The sequence below is a fragment of the Carassius auratus genome, chromosome 27, assembly GCF_003368295.1.
Source record: "Carassius auratus strain Wakin chromosome 27, ASM336829v1, whole genome shotgun sequence".
NCBI classification, from domain to species: Eukaryota; Metazoa; Chordata; class Actinopteri; order Cypriniformes; family Cyprinidae; genus Carassius; species Carassius auratus.
In genome coordinates, this window is record NC_039269.1 from 17941647 (window position 1) to 17957611 (window position 15965).

Here is a 15965-nt window from a genome sequence, read left to right on the forward strand (position 1 = left end):
GCTGTGTCCTAGTACACCTTGTTTGGGCTCAATAAGCTGAAATAAAGTTTGTATAGAGCTCATAGATATTCCCAGTCCTGCTCTCAGTCTCTCTCCACATAATTTCCTGTCCTCTCTCTGTTTTCCTCTGAATAAAAGTGGCAAAAGGCCAAAGGATAATTAACACCATTAATTGAGATAAGTAAATGGCAACTGTTGCGCTGCATCCATCTGAAACATTCAACCTAAAATTAAACATCCTAAATTAACATTTCAGACTAATGAATATGCAACCACTGCAGAATAGGCTTGAATTATTGGTCAGATGAAGTGATTCACTGAGAGCTGTATCACTCCCAGTATCTGTGTGTGCTATGGTAATGAACGCATTGAGAGCTATTCTGATGTTTCCAGAAGACATGACATTTACGCTGCTTGCCATGCAAAAGAGAAACTTCACAGTGTTTCATTAAGAGCTGAGGTGAGGATGGCAAGGGGAATCAATACAATCCTCATGCAGTTCAGCACCCTGCGACCGCCGTCTGCCTGAAGGGTAATTAAACTGTGACGACTGACTTCACGCTGTGCTGTGTGTGAAGTATGTATCCCTAAAATATAAGTATCCTGGGAAAATATTTTTCTTTTGAGTGAATGTTCGAAACTAAGCATGGATATCTCTTTGATGTATTATTGATAGACCCCATACTAACTATGGGCACTCAAACAAAAGGTTTAGAACTAGCTCTGAAAGTAAACCTAATAATCTAGCTCGGTTAAAAAAAAAAAAAAAAATTTATTACTTTTAAGAACAAAACACAATGCTATTTTATATTAAGCAGAATAATGTGTGGAAGAATGTGGACAACTCCCGAAACTTGCAATATTTCTGTTTAGGAACTGACATCATTCCAAAGTAATTATAGAGAGAGGGGAGGACAAGCTAACTTTGTTCAGTAATTACTTGGAAACATTTTTCATACAGGAGAAAAGGGTTGTGAGATATTGGTCCATATTTCACGCTGACTGTGTTTTGTAAATGCAGCTGAACCATCAGTAAACACCACCTGCACACTCCTGAAATTTAATTGCGAAATTTAAGCTTTTATGCGTGTAGCTGAAATTACTTTTCTTTAGAAAAGAAAATAGGTCAAATGAGCCTCTTAAAAACATTAAATTAAATTCACTGCTATAACAAATAATTTAGGGAATATTGTGATTATTTTTTAGCTCATAATTGTAATAAACCACTTTCTGCCTACTATGGCTGTTGTCAGTTTAGTATGAAAATATGTAATATTATATTATTACAATTGAAATCAACTGTTTCCTATTTAACCCTCTGGGGTTGAATTCAACATTAGTGTGGTTGGTCTCACAACAAAGGGTATACTTTTATCTATGTATAGTCATAATAACAACAAAACAACGTTCTTTTGTAAAATAACGAAAATAAACAGGGGGTTTTCTTTGTCGTCTCGGTCTCTGTCACCTCTCTTCACAGACACGAAAATAAAACAACCTGAATCTCAGCGAATACTTGCCTCAAAGACATGAGAAATATACAAACTGTATATATATATATATATATACAGTTTGTATATTTCTCATGTCTTTGAGGCTCATTTTCACTCACTATCCTGTTAATCTTGAGTACCTATAGAGTAGTACTGCATCCTTCATATCTCCAAAAAGTCTTTAGTTTTATTATATTTATAAGAGAAAAATAGTCTGTGCTGATTTTTCCCGGAAAAACACGACCGTTTGGAGCCGTGACGTGTGGGCGGAGCTAAAGAATCACGAGCGCCAGTAGGCTTTTGCGTTGAGAGCGTTTGGAAGTTGTGACATTACCGTGAGGAAAAAAAAAACATCATCCAAAACAAACCATGGCTAACAGTCAGATTCAACCGTTTATTTATGATCCAGAATCAGATCCCGAGGCTGAAACTGAACGAGAGCAGCAGCAATGACTACAGCAGGACGTCTCTATGTGGTATGTACTGAAACTGTATATATTTGCTTAGCGGTTTTGGAAAATGACTAAGTTCCACTTTATGTCGTCTTTTTTTTTTTTTTTTAAGCTGTACATGTGGAAAGTGCAGTTTGATGACAACATCGCATGTTGTTTACTTGATGTGCTTACGCGCCGATAGCTAAGTTAACAACACAGAGATATTTGAAGCTCTGTAAAAATAAACTCCGTCCACTGGTCCCTTAATGTTTTAAGCTTTTTTTTGGTAATCTGTGCAGGGTTGTCTTGCCCTCGCAACCAAAAACACACTTCTTTTGTGACATTTCGCGACGCTCTCGCTCTGATCAGTGAACATCTGTTGTGCTCTCTCAGTGCTCTGCTCTACGGGAGCGCGCGCTCTTCCGGCAGACGTGCCCTTAGGACCCATATAAGGAAATTCCGCTCCATTTAACGTCACACAGACCCATACTCGAAAAAACTTTCCGAAACTTGTGACAAACCGGAAGGAGTATTTTTGGAACAAAAATAGTCTTTCAAACGTACAACTTAATTTTTGAAACTTTGTCCATGTTTAGCATGGGAATCCAACTCTTTAACAGTGTAAAAAACTCAGTATTCATGAAATAGCATTTCACCCCCCCTTTAAGTTCAAAACAAATATTCTCTGTTAAAGTAATTTGTAGGGTTGGGAAAATAAATCGATGCATCATGAATAGAGAAATGATTCAGCATCGATTCTGGTATTTTCCAAATACATCGCGATTCTTTCTTGAATTTAGTTTTGAACAGCAGATGGCACTGCATGCTTTAGAAACACCCGTATTCTGCTCGTTTCCAAATCATTACAGACAATTGAAACTAAAATAATCATTCAAAAAATTTGAAAAGGTTGAAGCGAATTACAAAGGTGTTCAGAGTGGGCTGTGTTTACATTAATCTTGCATCATAAAAGCATTCTAAGATGCTCTAAGAAGTGAAATTACATGACTCAGCCGAACGCACAAGCGCTCTTTAGCACTCTTCTTCATGAGCAGTTGAGTGTGCAGATAAAAACTAGATTAGAGCGCCAGCTGCTGTTAAAATCTAACCTCAGAATCAATTCCAGAGGAATCGTGATGCATTCTGAAAATCTAAGAATCAATCCACAAATCGATTCTTCATCGATTTATCGTCCCAGTCCTAGTAATTTGTATGAAACCAACGTGAGCTCCACAAATGCCCACTTCATCAGTAAACACCTGGCTACTTTTTGTTTATTGGCGGAAGATGCGCTGAAAGGAAAAACCCAGAATTTACCTCCTCCTTCAAAGAAGAACACAACGCGATGAGTCGCGCAGCTAGATCAAGTGGACGATAGCTTAAAGAGTTAGTTCACCAGAGAATGAAAATTTGTCCATTTTCTACTCACCCTCGAAGTATCCTAGGAAGCTTAGAGGGTGAGTAGAAGATGGACGAATTTACATTCTTGGGTGAAATAACCCTTTAAGATTACTTGCATCTGTTGTTATTGAGTTATTGTGACATAACTTGTACACATTTTACTAGTTAGACTTTTCCCAAACTATAATTCCTGACTCCAAATATGCAATCAAGTGAAAGATTTTGAAATATGTGTCGTTTCATTGTCTAAATGTCTCACAACTCCAGGATGTTTGAGAACCACAAGGTATAAAAGTAGTGTGAGTGTTAACACTATGAATAAATGTTTGGCACAAAGGTGTGTTGCTGTTCAAATCTCAATGTTCAGATCAGTATATTCAATAATGTTTCCTTGACCTTCACTGTGTATATTTTTTATTATACTATATTGCAAATAAAATAATAAAAAGCCCACATTATTTTACTCTCCTCACACTCTCTTATCTGCCTCAGTCACATTCATATTGATGGCCCATTATGGGATGTTCTCTGTCTCTCATGTGTGAATCACTAAATATTCATGGTAACTCCTTCGCACAAGGGCATTCTATCACAAAACATTTTTTACAAATGTTAAAATCACTATATTGTTTTTTTGTGAACAGGATCCTTTTAACATCATTTTCTTTAAACAACTTTTGAACAGTAGTGTATATTATAAAAAGTGTATTTATTTTTTGCCTGATAGCAACTTACCATATGAACAGTAAAGAGGTCTTGACGGTTCAGCATTGGGAGGAAATAAGACCAGGCTGTATTCTTAGTCTTCTTGGCATAATCAAAGAAGATATTCACTCTCTGGTGATTTTCCTGCATAGTAGAGCAGAAGACCCATTTATTGCAACATAAAATAAACTGATCTCAGACACATTTTATGATATATAGTTAAAAGCTTTCCACAAATGGACATTAAAAAAGTCAGTGACTACATCTGCAGGGGTGAAGTACTTCCATTTCACCGCAACAACAAAATGAGCTATACTTAGTAGCATTGTTGCATCCTTGAAAAATACATAATACACCCTACATCATGCACATGATACTTCCCCAGAGACACATTTATAAAATGAATTGATTTTTAAAATTGAAAGATGAGCCTGTTTTATCTTTGTTTTAGAATAATACCCACTTTGCATATGAAAAGAAGATCACATCATAGATGCACAGGCTAAATGAGCTGTGGGGGACAAGTCACTGAATGAATACAGAAATACTCAGTATATACTCTGTAACCACAGACTCCATAAAAGCAATTGAAAGTGGGTTTTATGAAGGCCATCTATCAGCACAAGTTTAAAAGATAACATTGACAAAATATACAACGAAACAGCAAAGCTAGAGCATCAATCTGCATCTAGGCAATTGACAGAGTGACAGCATGAATCAAGATCAGTTTGAGGACGTGACATTTTTCTGTTTTGAACATTGGCAAGACCAAGGCTGTGAAGAGACAAAAAGCAAATGTCATAGCAATATTCATGTAACTGTCTGCATTTTTCATTTCAATGCACTATACACCATTCAAACAAAGATAATACAGGGTCAGTTTATGCCTTATAAATGAACACTCTGAAGCTTTTAAGTGCGACTGACAATGAAAAAACAGACAACAGAGTTGGACTTTTAATTTCTCCAAAATATTGTGTTTTTTACCTGCAGTGTGTCATCAATTAGGGTCAGGATGTACTGAACTGTTTGCTCTTTAGATATATGAGCCATAAGGTTGAGGAAGGTTTTTGCACACTACAAAAGAAATATGTTAGAAGAATTAGTTAAATGTACAGACTTCAATAGAAATACAACATGTAAGCCTAAAAACAAAGGCAATGATCTAGCTCTGTTATGTTTAAATGAATGTGGTACATTTCTTCTTTTAAACTAATTATTTAAAAGACTGGTAGGGGCAAGACTAATTTTAGAAGAGTCCTATTCACCTGATGTCCATCTTTTGTCAGAATTGCTTGCTTGTCCTCAGACCCAGCAATCTCAAACTTCTTGATGAACTCGCAGTCCTCAGCTGAGATCATTTGGCCCCTGAAAACCATTAAACTCACCAATGACTAAAGAGAGTTAGGCACAAAAAAGCAATCCAGCAAAGTGCACCAATTGTTCACATTCTTTTTATTAAACGTATTTACTCTCACTTGCTTTTTAACTGTTTTAATCTGTCAAAGATCCAGTATATCCATTCTCAAGAGCAAACACAAGTAAATCATATATCTCTCATCTGTGGAGAGATTGCAGGACTCAATAATAAGGATGGGATGATGGGTTGGGCCCACTGATAAAACTGTTACTTGTCCTATTGATCCCAAACAAAAGTCTACACCTTAAAAATCAATATGTACTCAGTATTTTTTTTTTTTTTTTTACTTCTGACTATTATTACTCACGAAAAATAAAATTTTCTAATTAGATCTAATATGTAATATGCTAATTGTGTTTAATGAAGGATCTAAGGATTGTCAAATGCAAACTGTGTGTTTTGCCATCACAACAATAAAACAAGGAATTTAAAACTTTCCAAACAATTTAAAATTAATTTAAAATTAATTTAAAACCATTAAAGATGATTAACAGAAAAATTATATATATATATATATATATATATATATATATGTATATGTATATATGTATATGTATATATGTGTATATATATATATATATATATATATATATATATATATATATATATATATATATATATATATATATATATATATATATATATATATATGCCCGTTGCAGGACTCTATCATCAGCATAGCTGTGGTAGGCAATTTGGTGCTTTCTCATTATTTGACATAGTGGGTGTATATACAGGCTAAATAAAGCGGTGTAAGAATTGAGCCTTGTGGGACTCCCCATGTCATGGACGTCCACTTCGACTTATGCTCTCCTATATTCAAGTAATAACCTCTGCCTTCTAAGTATGACTTCAACCATTTGAGTACCATCCCAGAAAGTCCGACCCAGTTTTCCAGTCTCTCTAGAAGTATGTTATGAGCAACAGTGTCAAACGGAGCACTTAAATCTATTAGTACCAGCACTGATATTTTGCCAGAATCAGAATTAAAGTGAATATTATTCATAATCTTAATGAGTGCCATCTCTGTGCTGTGATGCGGTTGGAAACAAGATTGAAAATTGTCCAGGTGTCCATTTGAGTTTAAGTAGTTTTTCAGTTGTTTAAAAATTTCCTTTTCAAAAAAATTGCTCTTTCTCAGAAGGGGCTTCAAAACTGCAGTTTTTATTGAGTTTTAGCAGGGTGGGTTTCATTGAGGACTGTTACACTGCAGATGTCTTCTAGCCATATTTCACTTAGAAACATAAAATCAGGTTGTTTGTGTTAAACTTACGGTTTAAGAAGGCCTTAGACTTTCTATCATGTGATAAATCAGAAATATAGAAAGCTACAGGCACACTGGGTTCCCGCTTGTCCCGCATGTGTCCACCCCATAACGACTTAGAAGCTGATATGATGGTCTGTCATCACGCATACTTTGTCCAGGTGTGTGTGTGCCATTCAGGTTAAATGGATTGGCATATAATACTGAAGGATGACAGAGGGAGAAATAGATATTGTCTTTTAGCACTCTTGCACCAAGTTTCTTTGGGTTGAGGCCATTCAGTATAAAAAATTGTCTATGGCCCCAGAAAAGATTGAAACTGTCGATGAAGTCGACTCTTATACTGCAGATTCTTTGTAGCCATGTTTTCAGCCCAAGCAACCATGAAAACACATTAGTTCCCCTTGCTGGGAGTGGTCCACTGATGAATGACTGAACTTCAAGCCTTTGAAGTGTTTCAAAGAGTTCACTGAAATCCTTCTTAAAGGGGGGGTGAAATGCTATTTCATGCATACTGAGTTTTTTACACTGTTAAAGAGTTGGATTCCCATGCTAAACATGGACAAAGTTTCAAAAATTAAGTTTTACGTTTGAAGGTGTATTTCTGTTCCAAAAATACTCCTTCCGGTTTGTCACAAGTTTCGGAAAGTTTTTTTCGAGTATGGCTCTGTGTGACGTTAGATGGAGCAGGATTTCCTTATATGGCTCCTAAGGGCACATCTGCCGGAAGAGCGCGCGCTCCCGTATAGCAGCGCACTGAGAGGCTGAGCACAGACAATCACTGATCAGAGCGAGAGCGTCGCCAAATGTCACAAAAGAAGTGTGTTTTTGGTTGCCAGGTCAAGACAACCCTGCACGGATTACCAAAAGAGAAACAGCATTAAGGGACCAGTGGATGGAGTTTATTTTTACAGAGCATCAACAGAGTTGTGCAAGTGTTTTTGTTTGTTCCCTGCATTTCGAAGATGCTTGTTTTACAAACAAGGCCCAGTTTGACGCCGGATTTGCACATCGTTTATTTCTTAAGGATAATGCAGTCCCAACGAAAAAGGGTCACGATCGTGTGTTGGAACCGCATGCGGTGAGTAAAACTGCTTCAAATATCTCTGTGTTGTTAACTTAGCTACCGGCGCGTAAGCACATCAAGTAAACAACATGCGACGTTGCCATCAAACTGCACTTTCCACATGTACATCTTAAAAAAAAAAAAAAAAGACGACAAAGTGGAACTTAGTCATTTTCCAAAACCGCTAAGCAAATATATACAGTTTCAGTACATACCACATAGAGACATTGTTGCTGATGCTGCTCTTGTTAAATTTCAGTCTCTGGATCTGATTCTGGATCATAAATATACGCTGAATCTGACTGTTAGCCATGGTTTGTTTTGGTTGGTTTTGTCCTCACGTAATGTCACAGCTTCCAAAGCTCTCAACGCAAAAGCCTACTGGCGCTCGTGATTCTTTAGCTCCGCCCACACGTCACGCCTCCAGTCGGTCGTGTTTTTCCGGGAAAAATCGGTACAGACTATTTTTCTCTTATGAATATAATAAAACTAAAGACTTTTTGGAGTTATGAAGGATGCAGTACTACTCTATAGGTACTCAAGATTAACAGGATATTGAGTAAAAACGAGCATTTCACCCCCCCTTTAAGGAGTTCTGACTGCTCTTTCTGAATATCATACTTCCCCACATGGATGATGATTTGATTTGCAGTCTTGTGCTTCATTAGAAAGTTAAGAAGTTCCTTGTTCACATCAGAGACAGTTGCTTGAGGAAAGCAGCATGTAGTTGTAGTCCTGCTACTGATGTTTCTGATAATGGAGTCACCCACTATACGGGTCCTGGGCACAACTGCGCTGCTGTCTGTAATGCCTGTTAGTAGCAAGGTTAGCTGCTACCTGAGACAATCCATGTTCAATCCCATTTAGGGATTCCTTACCCACATTCATTAATGCTTCAAATCTATTCTCAAGATGTATAGGGGGTGGTAGAATACCAATAAAGGAGTTCCATGATGACCGTCTGCTGTGTGTTCCACCTGTTTTGGAAGTCTGGCAAGTAACTTTGTTTCAAGAATCACAATCCTTTGTAGAAGTATGTGGCAGTTAATGCAGCAAGTAGTTTCCACAAGATGCATTTTCTTTCTTGTCAGTTTGAATGTAGGCAGCTGTGTTTTCCCGTCTCCGTAATGTAAGCTGCTGCCAGTGGGAGGCAAAGTGTTCTTTTTCATAGTATTATTCCTGTCCCGGAAAGCTTTTAGTTTAGTGCTTGTGCCCAAAATGTGTTGTTTGAGCACTGTGCTGATCTGCTGATGTTAAAATCTTAGAGAAATCTGAAAAAGGTACATAAAAAGGGAGCAAAGAACAGAGCAGTAAGCAAGAGTGTCCGAATAGCAGTGAAGCCGGAAGCAAAGAAAGCAACCATACATTTCTTTCTTTCTTTCTCTTATATTCATTTTTTCTTAATGTGTTCATTCATTCCTTTATAATAATTTATTATTTAATCATTTTATTAATCAATTTAATCATATAATCATTTAAAATAAAATAAAATGAAAAAATAAAACAATTTAAAATGTATTGATTATTAATTTATATTATGTTGTTTTTATATATATTATTTTCCCATTGTTGTTTAGACTTATGATTGTGTGGTTTCAAGGGATGGTTGCTCAGTCAACTTATTGGCTGATAGAAGACTTATAACAGTTTTGAAACTTCCTGAACTGTAATTTCACCTGCCACATGCCCTCTGCATTAATATGCATCTGATTTAAACTACAAATATAGACTGATTATCATACTTCATTATGCAGTCTTTATTATACTTCATTATTCAGTCTTTAATATACTTTGTTAAGCAATTTATTCTAACTGAAATTTGATTGTCTTCATATTTATGTAACTATCCCATTGCCTGGTTTATAGCAGTATAAAAATAACAACTATAATGCAACACAAATTTAACAACAACCCTACCATTTAAGTCTGAATGGTCTGAGGTCAGTAGGATTTTTTGAAAGAAGCACCTAATGCCAAAGTCCTTTTAAGACATGTCATGTCACTCGGAAGCCATCTTTGAAATGCCTCTCTGGCATGCAAGTGCAACTCCTATCTTTTTGAATGGGAAACATCAAATTCTCAAAACTGTTCACTAAGCTTACAAATACATTTCATATTTGAAATAACCAAAGAAATCTGACAACAACTGTGTCATAAATTATGTTACTTTTGCTCATTATTTTTCAGGCTATTCGGTTGTTAAGTGATGACGAAAGAAGCACTGTTTCCGGGTCCAAGCCTCAACTCGCTTCACTTGAGAATACAACCTCAGCAGCCGTTTATGAGCACTTTTTATACATATTAATAATTTAAGCTCCATGCTTTCAAACTTACCGTATACACTACAGTCTCCGTGCTCACACCGTACCAAACACAAATAATTTTTATATATATATATATATATATTTTTTTTTTTTGATTTTCATTGTCTGCCTGGGACTTTGGTATGGAGTTAAAGGTTAAGATTACAACTTTTTCGCTAGTATTCTATCACATTATGAATTTATATTAGCACCTTTTGTTGTTTTCTCGTGATAACTGATAGAGCATTTGGACATGGAAGCGTTGCTATGTGACGTCAGACTTAACAAGCGAATATCAGCCAGTGTCGAGCACATCTCAGAATGTTGACTGTTTCTATAGCAACCAGGACTTCTAACGGCAGCTGCAGTGATGCGCCGACTTTACCGATCAGCGATTGGCTCTTTCATTCAGAAGACGGTGCTTCCTGAGATGGAGAGGCCATATTGAGCGTTGCATTTTCCCCCTTCAAAACTATACGAGTGACATGTCTTGGTTATTCTATAGTCTTTGCTTATGCTCACCAAGGCTGATTTGTTTGATCAAAAATATAGCAAAAACAAACTATTACAACTTCAAATGCTGTGATGCCAAGCTGAATTTTTTTTTAGCAGCTATTACTCCAGTCTTTAATGTTACACAATCCTTCAGAAATGTGGTGCTCAGGAAACATTTCCTATCACTATCAATGTTCAAAACGATTGTCCTGCTTGATAATTTTATGGGAACCCTAATTAACTTTTTCAGGATTATGTGATAAAGATCTGAAACATGTTATTTTGTAAAAAAAAAAAAAAAAAAAAAAAATATATATATATATATATATATATATATATATATATATATATATATATATATAAAACCCAATTATTGCTCCAGGTGCTACATAAAATTATTATTTTCGTAATTTCTTTCTAAAACTGACCCTAACACCTCAGAAAAGTAAGAGCGATTAACACACACATTTGACAGAAGAAGAAAAAAACAGAAGACAGGAATTTTGTAATTCAAAAAATAAATAAACTCAGTGTCTTTTCATTGGACAACATGTAAAAGTCAACTTGTCTCACATGCATAAGCCAATAATATAAAGACCCTGACATCACTGAAAAGCTTTCTGTGTTTTATAACAGGGGAGAGTTACTAACTATACTACTATGTAAACAGTAAATATCACATACGGATTAGAAAATATAACTATAATCACCTAGATTCTGTTCAAGCCTAATTTACTACCTTTAGAAGCATCGTTTAAAAATAGAAGTAGTGTTGACTTGGTTGGTAAATAACATTAAGGGAGGACTAACGTTATGCATACCACACAGAAACAGACACAGCAACACACACACACACACACACACACACACACACACACACACTACCTAAATCATAACTGTCACAAGACAGTGACACAAAGAAGTCAGTTTCCTTAAAAAATCTAGAACTTCTTCCTGTTTTAGAGAAGCATTACACCAGGGAAATTAAGTTAAGTTAATTTAACTTAAGTTATTTGATCTGTAACAAAGAACGAAACCAAGATCCAAATTCTCAAGATATACAATTCTGAAGACACACAAATGGTTTTGTTCTTGTTTTGTAGTCAGTGACCTCTTCAAACTAGTGAGCTGCCCACAAAGACAGCATTTTAGGCATCATATGGTCCAAAAAATCTGTCTCTTGTGACAGAGTATGCAGAATAAGAACCAAAAATGCTTCCAGATTTTAGATGTTTTTGTTCCATTGGATCTAGGAGATGAATATTAAAGCAGAAGTGGTATTGAGATGTACTCACTGGAGGTAGGACTGCCAGTTGACCTTGTTTGCTCGGACCTCTGCGGCCTTGGCAGCGATGATATTGGTGGGGACGGCAGCGTCAACTGCCCCTCGGATATCCATCTTGAGATCTTGTATATTAGGACCTTAAAACTGAACACAATATCAAATCGTGATGTGCTGTCCCTGAAAAGGCCACTATGACAAATGCTGCAGCATCTGTAACATACTCATTCCAGCTAACACATCACCTCGAAAAGTGGTTAGAATCGGTAACACAATGGAAAAAAAAATGTTTAACAAAGATTAACCTTACACAAGATTTCTGTGAAAAAAACTACGGTGTGTTACTAATAAACACTATTAAAATGATTTAGTGTAACGTTAGCAAGGTTAATGTATCAGCTAACGTTAGCTAAGGGTGAAAGAGGGAAAAAAATGCGAATTCACTTAAAATATAGATGAGATTAACTAAACGTTTCGGTAGGTCTGGACAAATCTTTTCAAAATAATTGGATACAATTCGTTATATGTCTTCAAAACACACAAACAAAAATACTGATGGATAGAGCCACTGACAACTGCTAATGCAGAACAGCGGGTTGGAAATGTACCGCCTAGACTTTGCGTTTAGTCAGACGTTACTATACAGTTATCTGGTAATTATCTGTGAACCCGATAAGCAATAATTCTAGTAAAAATGTTATAAATATATTTGATTTCTCGCTTACCTACTGCCTCTGCTGTCAAATTTGCAACAAGACGTCACGGGATCTATGTCACGTGATGCTGTCATGTGAGATGACCAGCGAATTAACCCTTTAAAGAGCACAATCTTTGCAATGGTGAGGATTTTGATTCAGCTCAGTTCGAATCATTTAAATCCGTTAAAATCCGTTCACTGTTCAGTTTATTTGTAACTGCCCTCTATGAAATGAACACTGGACGCGTTCATAAGCAACACCATAACGTCAAACACAAAATAAATTTGAGTCGTGCTTTATAGAGCAATTTGTGACATAATATACGCCTACTTTTGTAAATAAATGTCCATAGTTTAATTTAATATACATCTGTATATAAAACAGTCATATGTATGTATATCAGTAGTTTTTGAATAGCACCCCTATTGTAGCTACACAACAATATTCTAAGCCTGCAGCAACCAGTGACCAGATTGACATAATTAACTACAATAATTATGATTGAAATAATTTTAATTAAATAACACATTTAAAAGTTAATAACTGAATAAAAAATTATAATAAAAAATATTGTAATTAAGTAATTCTAATATATTAATTATTGATTTAAAATTCCAGAAGTTTTAAGAGATGAATATTTTTCAAAGATCCCACTTTTTTTACCAATGAATTTACTTGACTTTTTCAGTCATTCATGGTTTACCGGATAATAATAATAATAATAATAATAATATATAATATATATATATAGGTTGGGGGTTCGATTCCCCGGGAACACATGATATGTAAAATTGATAGCCTGAATGCACTGTAAGTCGCTTTGGATAAAAGCGTCTGCTAAATGCATAAATTTATATTAGATTAAATTTATGCATTTAGCAGACGCTTTTATCCAAAGCGACTTATATATATATTAGAGGTGGGCATAGATTAATTTTTTAAATCTAGATTAATCTCACTGTGATCTTGAAATTAATCTAGATTAATCTAGATTAATCTAGATTAAAATGGCTCATTCGAATTCTGCCGACGGCATTCAGAATATGTGTGTTACCCAAAAAAAATTGACAAACAGTAAGTCTTTGAGAAGGGGTTTATCAAGCTAGGTGGTGCATTAGAAAAGAGGCTCATCTCCTGTTTCCAAAATGCATCACAAACTGCTTGAAAAAGCTGTAAACTAATTCCACATTGCACAAGGTGCAAACAACATTACTCCTGTTTCACACCAATGTTTAAGTTTTTTTTAAGTTTGTAGGTGTCAAGGTACAGAAACCAAATAATAGCACTGGATAGTCTTCAATGTAAAAATGAAATATACAATCAAACCTACATTTATTCAGACACCTTCAACATTTCTCACATTATTACAGTTTTGCTATATATATATCAAAAATTATACCTGGTGTCTGAATAATTTTTGGTTTGACTGTTAAAACTACAAAGTAATTCAGTGAAGAGCAGTGAGTGATTTACATTTTAATTTTCTTGGATTAACTTTACAGCAGCCAGTAGCTAAATTAGGCGCGGTCACTTTAAGAGACGATGAACGCATCCAATATAATACACATCCCATTTTTTTCCTCAACTGTTTACTTCCACTTAATAAACAGTGGTGGACGAAGTACACAAATCAAGTACTTGAGTAAAAGTACAGATACGTATAGTAAAATATTACTCCAGTAAAAGTAAAAGTACTCCTTTTTCAAATTTACTCAAGTGAAAGTACAAAAGTACTCGATTTTTTATGTACTTAAGTAAAAAAGTACTGAAAGATAGATGTTTGCAATTTTATATAGGCTAACGTTACTTAATTTAATTTTACATTAGCACATATTTTTTTTATAATCCTACTGCTCAAAATACCTGGGATTTTTTCCAAAATAACCACTATATGGAGTCAAGATATATTTTTGTTGTTTATATGGACTACGTTGACGAGAGTAATGTTCACTGTGAAGCTTACACTGTGATTTACCTGAGAGAAAACAGAGATGACCATCTGATTTTCACCAGTAAGAACAAAGTATTTTAAAGTTTGTTGTTTTACAGAACATCACAGTTATATATGACATCCCTTATGAAACAAAAATATATTGCAGTATATTGGAAAATATCATGTAATATATTAGGCATATATTCTTATATATATTAATTTTTTTCCAATATATTGCAATATGAAAGCGGCAATCATTTGTATATTTTTCAATATATTATATAATATATGTATCATCAATATATTATTAAATGTATTCAAATATATGATATATTAGAAAATAAAAAGGGAAAATAATATATTACAATATATCACAATATATTTTAAGAAATATATTGGTAAATATATTTTCCTTTCGTAAGGGATGATAATAAGGCCTGAAGTTAGGAAGAACATTTTAAGGAAAATATAATTATATTTTCATAATGATTTTTTCCTTCTCAAATCTTGTCTGTGGTGTAAAAACACTCATGGCCAAACGGGGTGCATCTCTTCCCCACTTTGATAATTACTGTAGTTCTGAACATCACATCCTTTCTTTTGTCCCTAGATGTAATCTATCTCTCTCTCTCTCTCTCTCTCTCTATATATATATATGTTGAATAAAAATATTTGGGCATTTTTTATAAAAATTACCTCAAGTTAGCACCAGCAAGCTTGTTAGCTGGACAGTTAGCATCAGCTAACAATATTTACTTATTTTCAGTACGGTTATGAATAAACATTCATGTCTGTCTACTCGTCTAGTTAATCCAAACAATATAACGTTACTGTTGATAAACAATATAAAAACAGACGTCACATAGGACATGCTAGCATTTTAATAAAACTGTTAATATTACGGCAGCGGGGAATTTGAACATGCACGAGTTATTTTATTTAATCTGTGTTAGTTTAATGGGGTTTTTTGTTTGTTTGTTTGTTTGTTTGTTTTTACCTAAAACGCAGAGACGCTGATTGATGTGTCTGCATCGTCTGCACTCGAGCATTTCAGTGGGCTTAAATATATCACTCTTTACAGCGGATTTAGTTCCCAAACAACTGTCAATTTTGACCTAAATATGATTTTCAGTTACAATAATTAATCCTAAATTTCGACATTAATAACTTACTTTTAGCAACAGCATCAGACGCACGCGCGCTCACAAGATCTCCCGGTTCTTACTGACTCGCACTAAACGGTTCATTTGAATCAGTGAGTGGTTGACTCCAGAACAGCTGCAATCGGATCATTCTAATTCGTAAACGAATCATTTGGTGCGATTTGCGATCCGATTTAAAAGTTTATTTTGAAAAGACTCAGTTCGTTCATGATGAATCAGAGACACCGCTTCTGTGTCGGAGCACGTGATATATTATAGGGAGTAACGACATGTTTTATGAAATGTAGTGAAGTAAAAAGTACGATTTT

At 35.0% G+C, this 15965-nt stretch overlaps 1 protein-coding gene across 2 annotated transcripts in view; it reads right to left on the reverse strand.

Annotated features, from left to right (window-relative positions):
- The window catches only part of LOC113045731 (V-type proton ATPase subunit H-like), a 40041-nt gene extending 27346 nt beyond the window's left edge, over nucleotides 1-12695 (reverse strand). For both annotated transcript variants that reach the window (XM_026206335.1, XM_026206334.1), the window contains exons 1-5: nucleotides 12589-12695; nucleotides 11877-12010; nucleotides 5302-5401; nucleotides 5021-5110; nucleotides 4064-4177 (exon numbers count right to left, since the gene is read on the reverse strand). In XM_026206335.1, the coding sequence (XP_026062120.1) occupies nucleotides 4064-4177; nucleotides 5021-5110; nucleotides 5302-5401; nucleotides 11877-11980 (408 nt within the window). In that variant the 5' untranslated portion in view covers nucleotides 11981-12010; nucleotides 12589-12695. The remainder of the gene's footprint in view (nucleotides 1-4063; nucleotides 4178-5020; nucleotides 5111-5301; nucleotides 5402-11876; nucleotides 12011-12588) is intronic.
- Between the last annotated feature and the right edge of the window lie 3270 nt (nucleotides 12696-15965).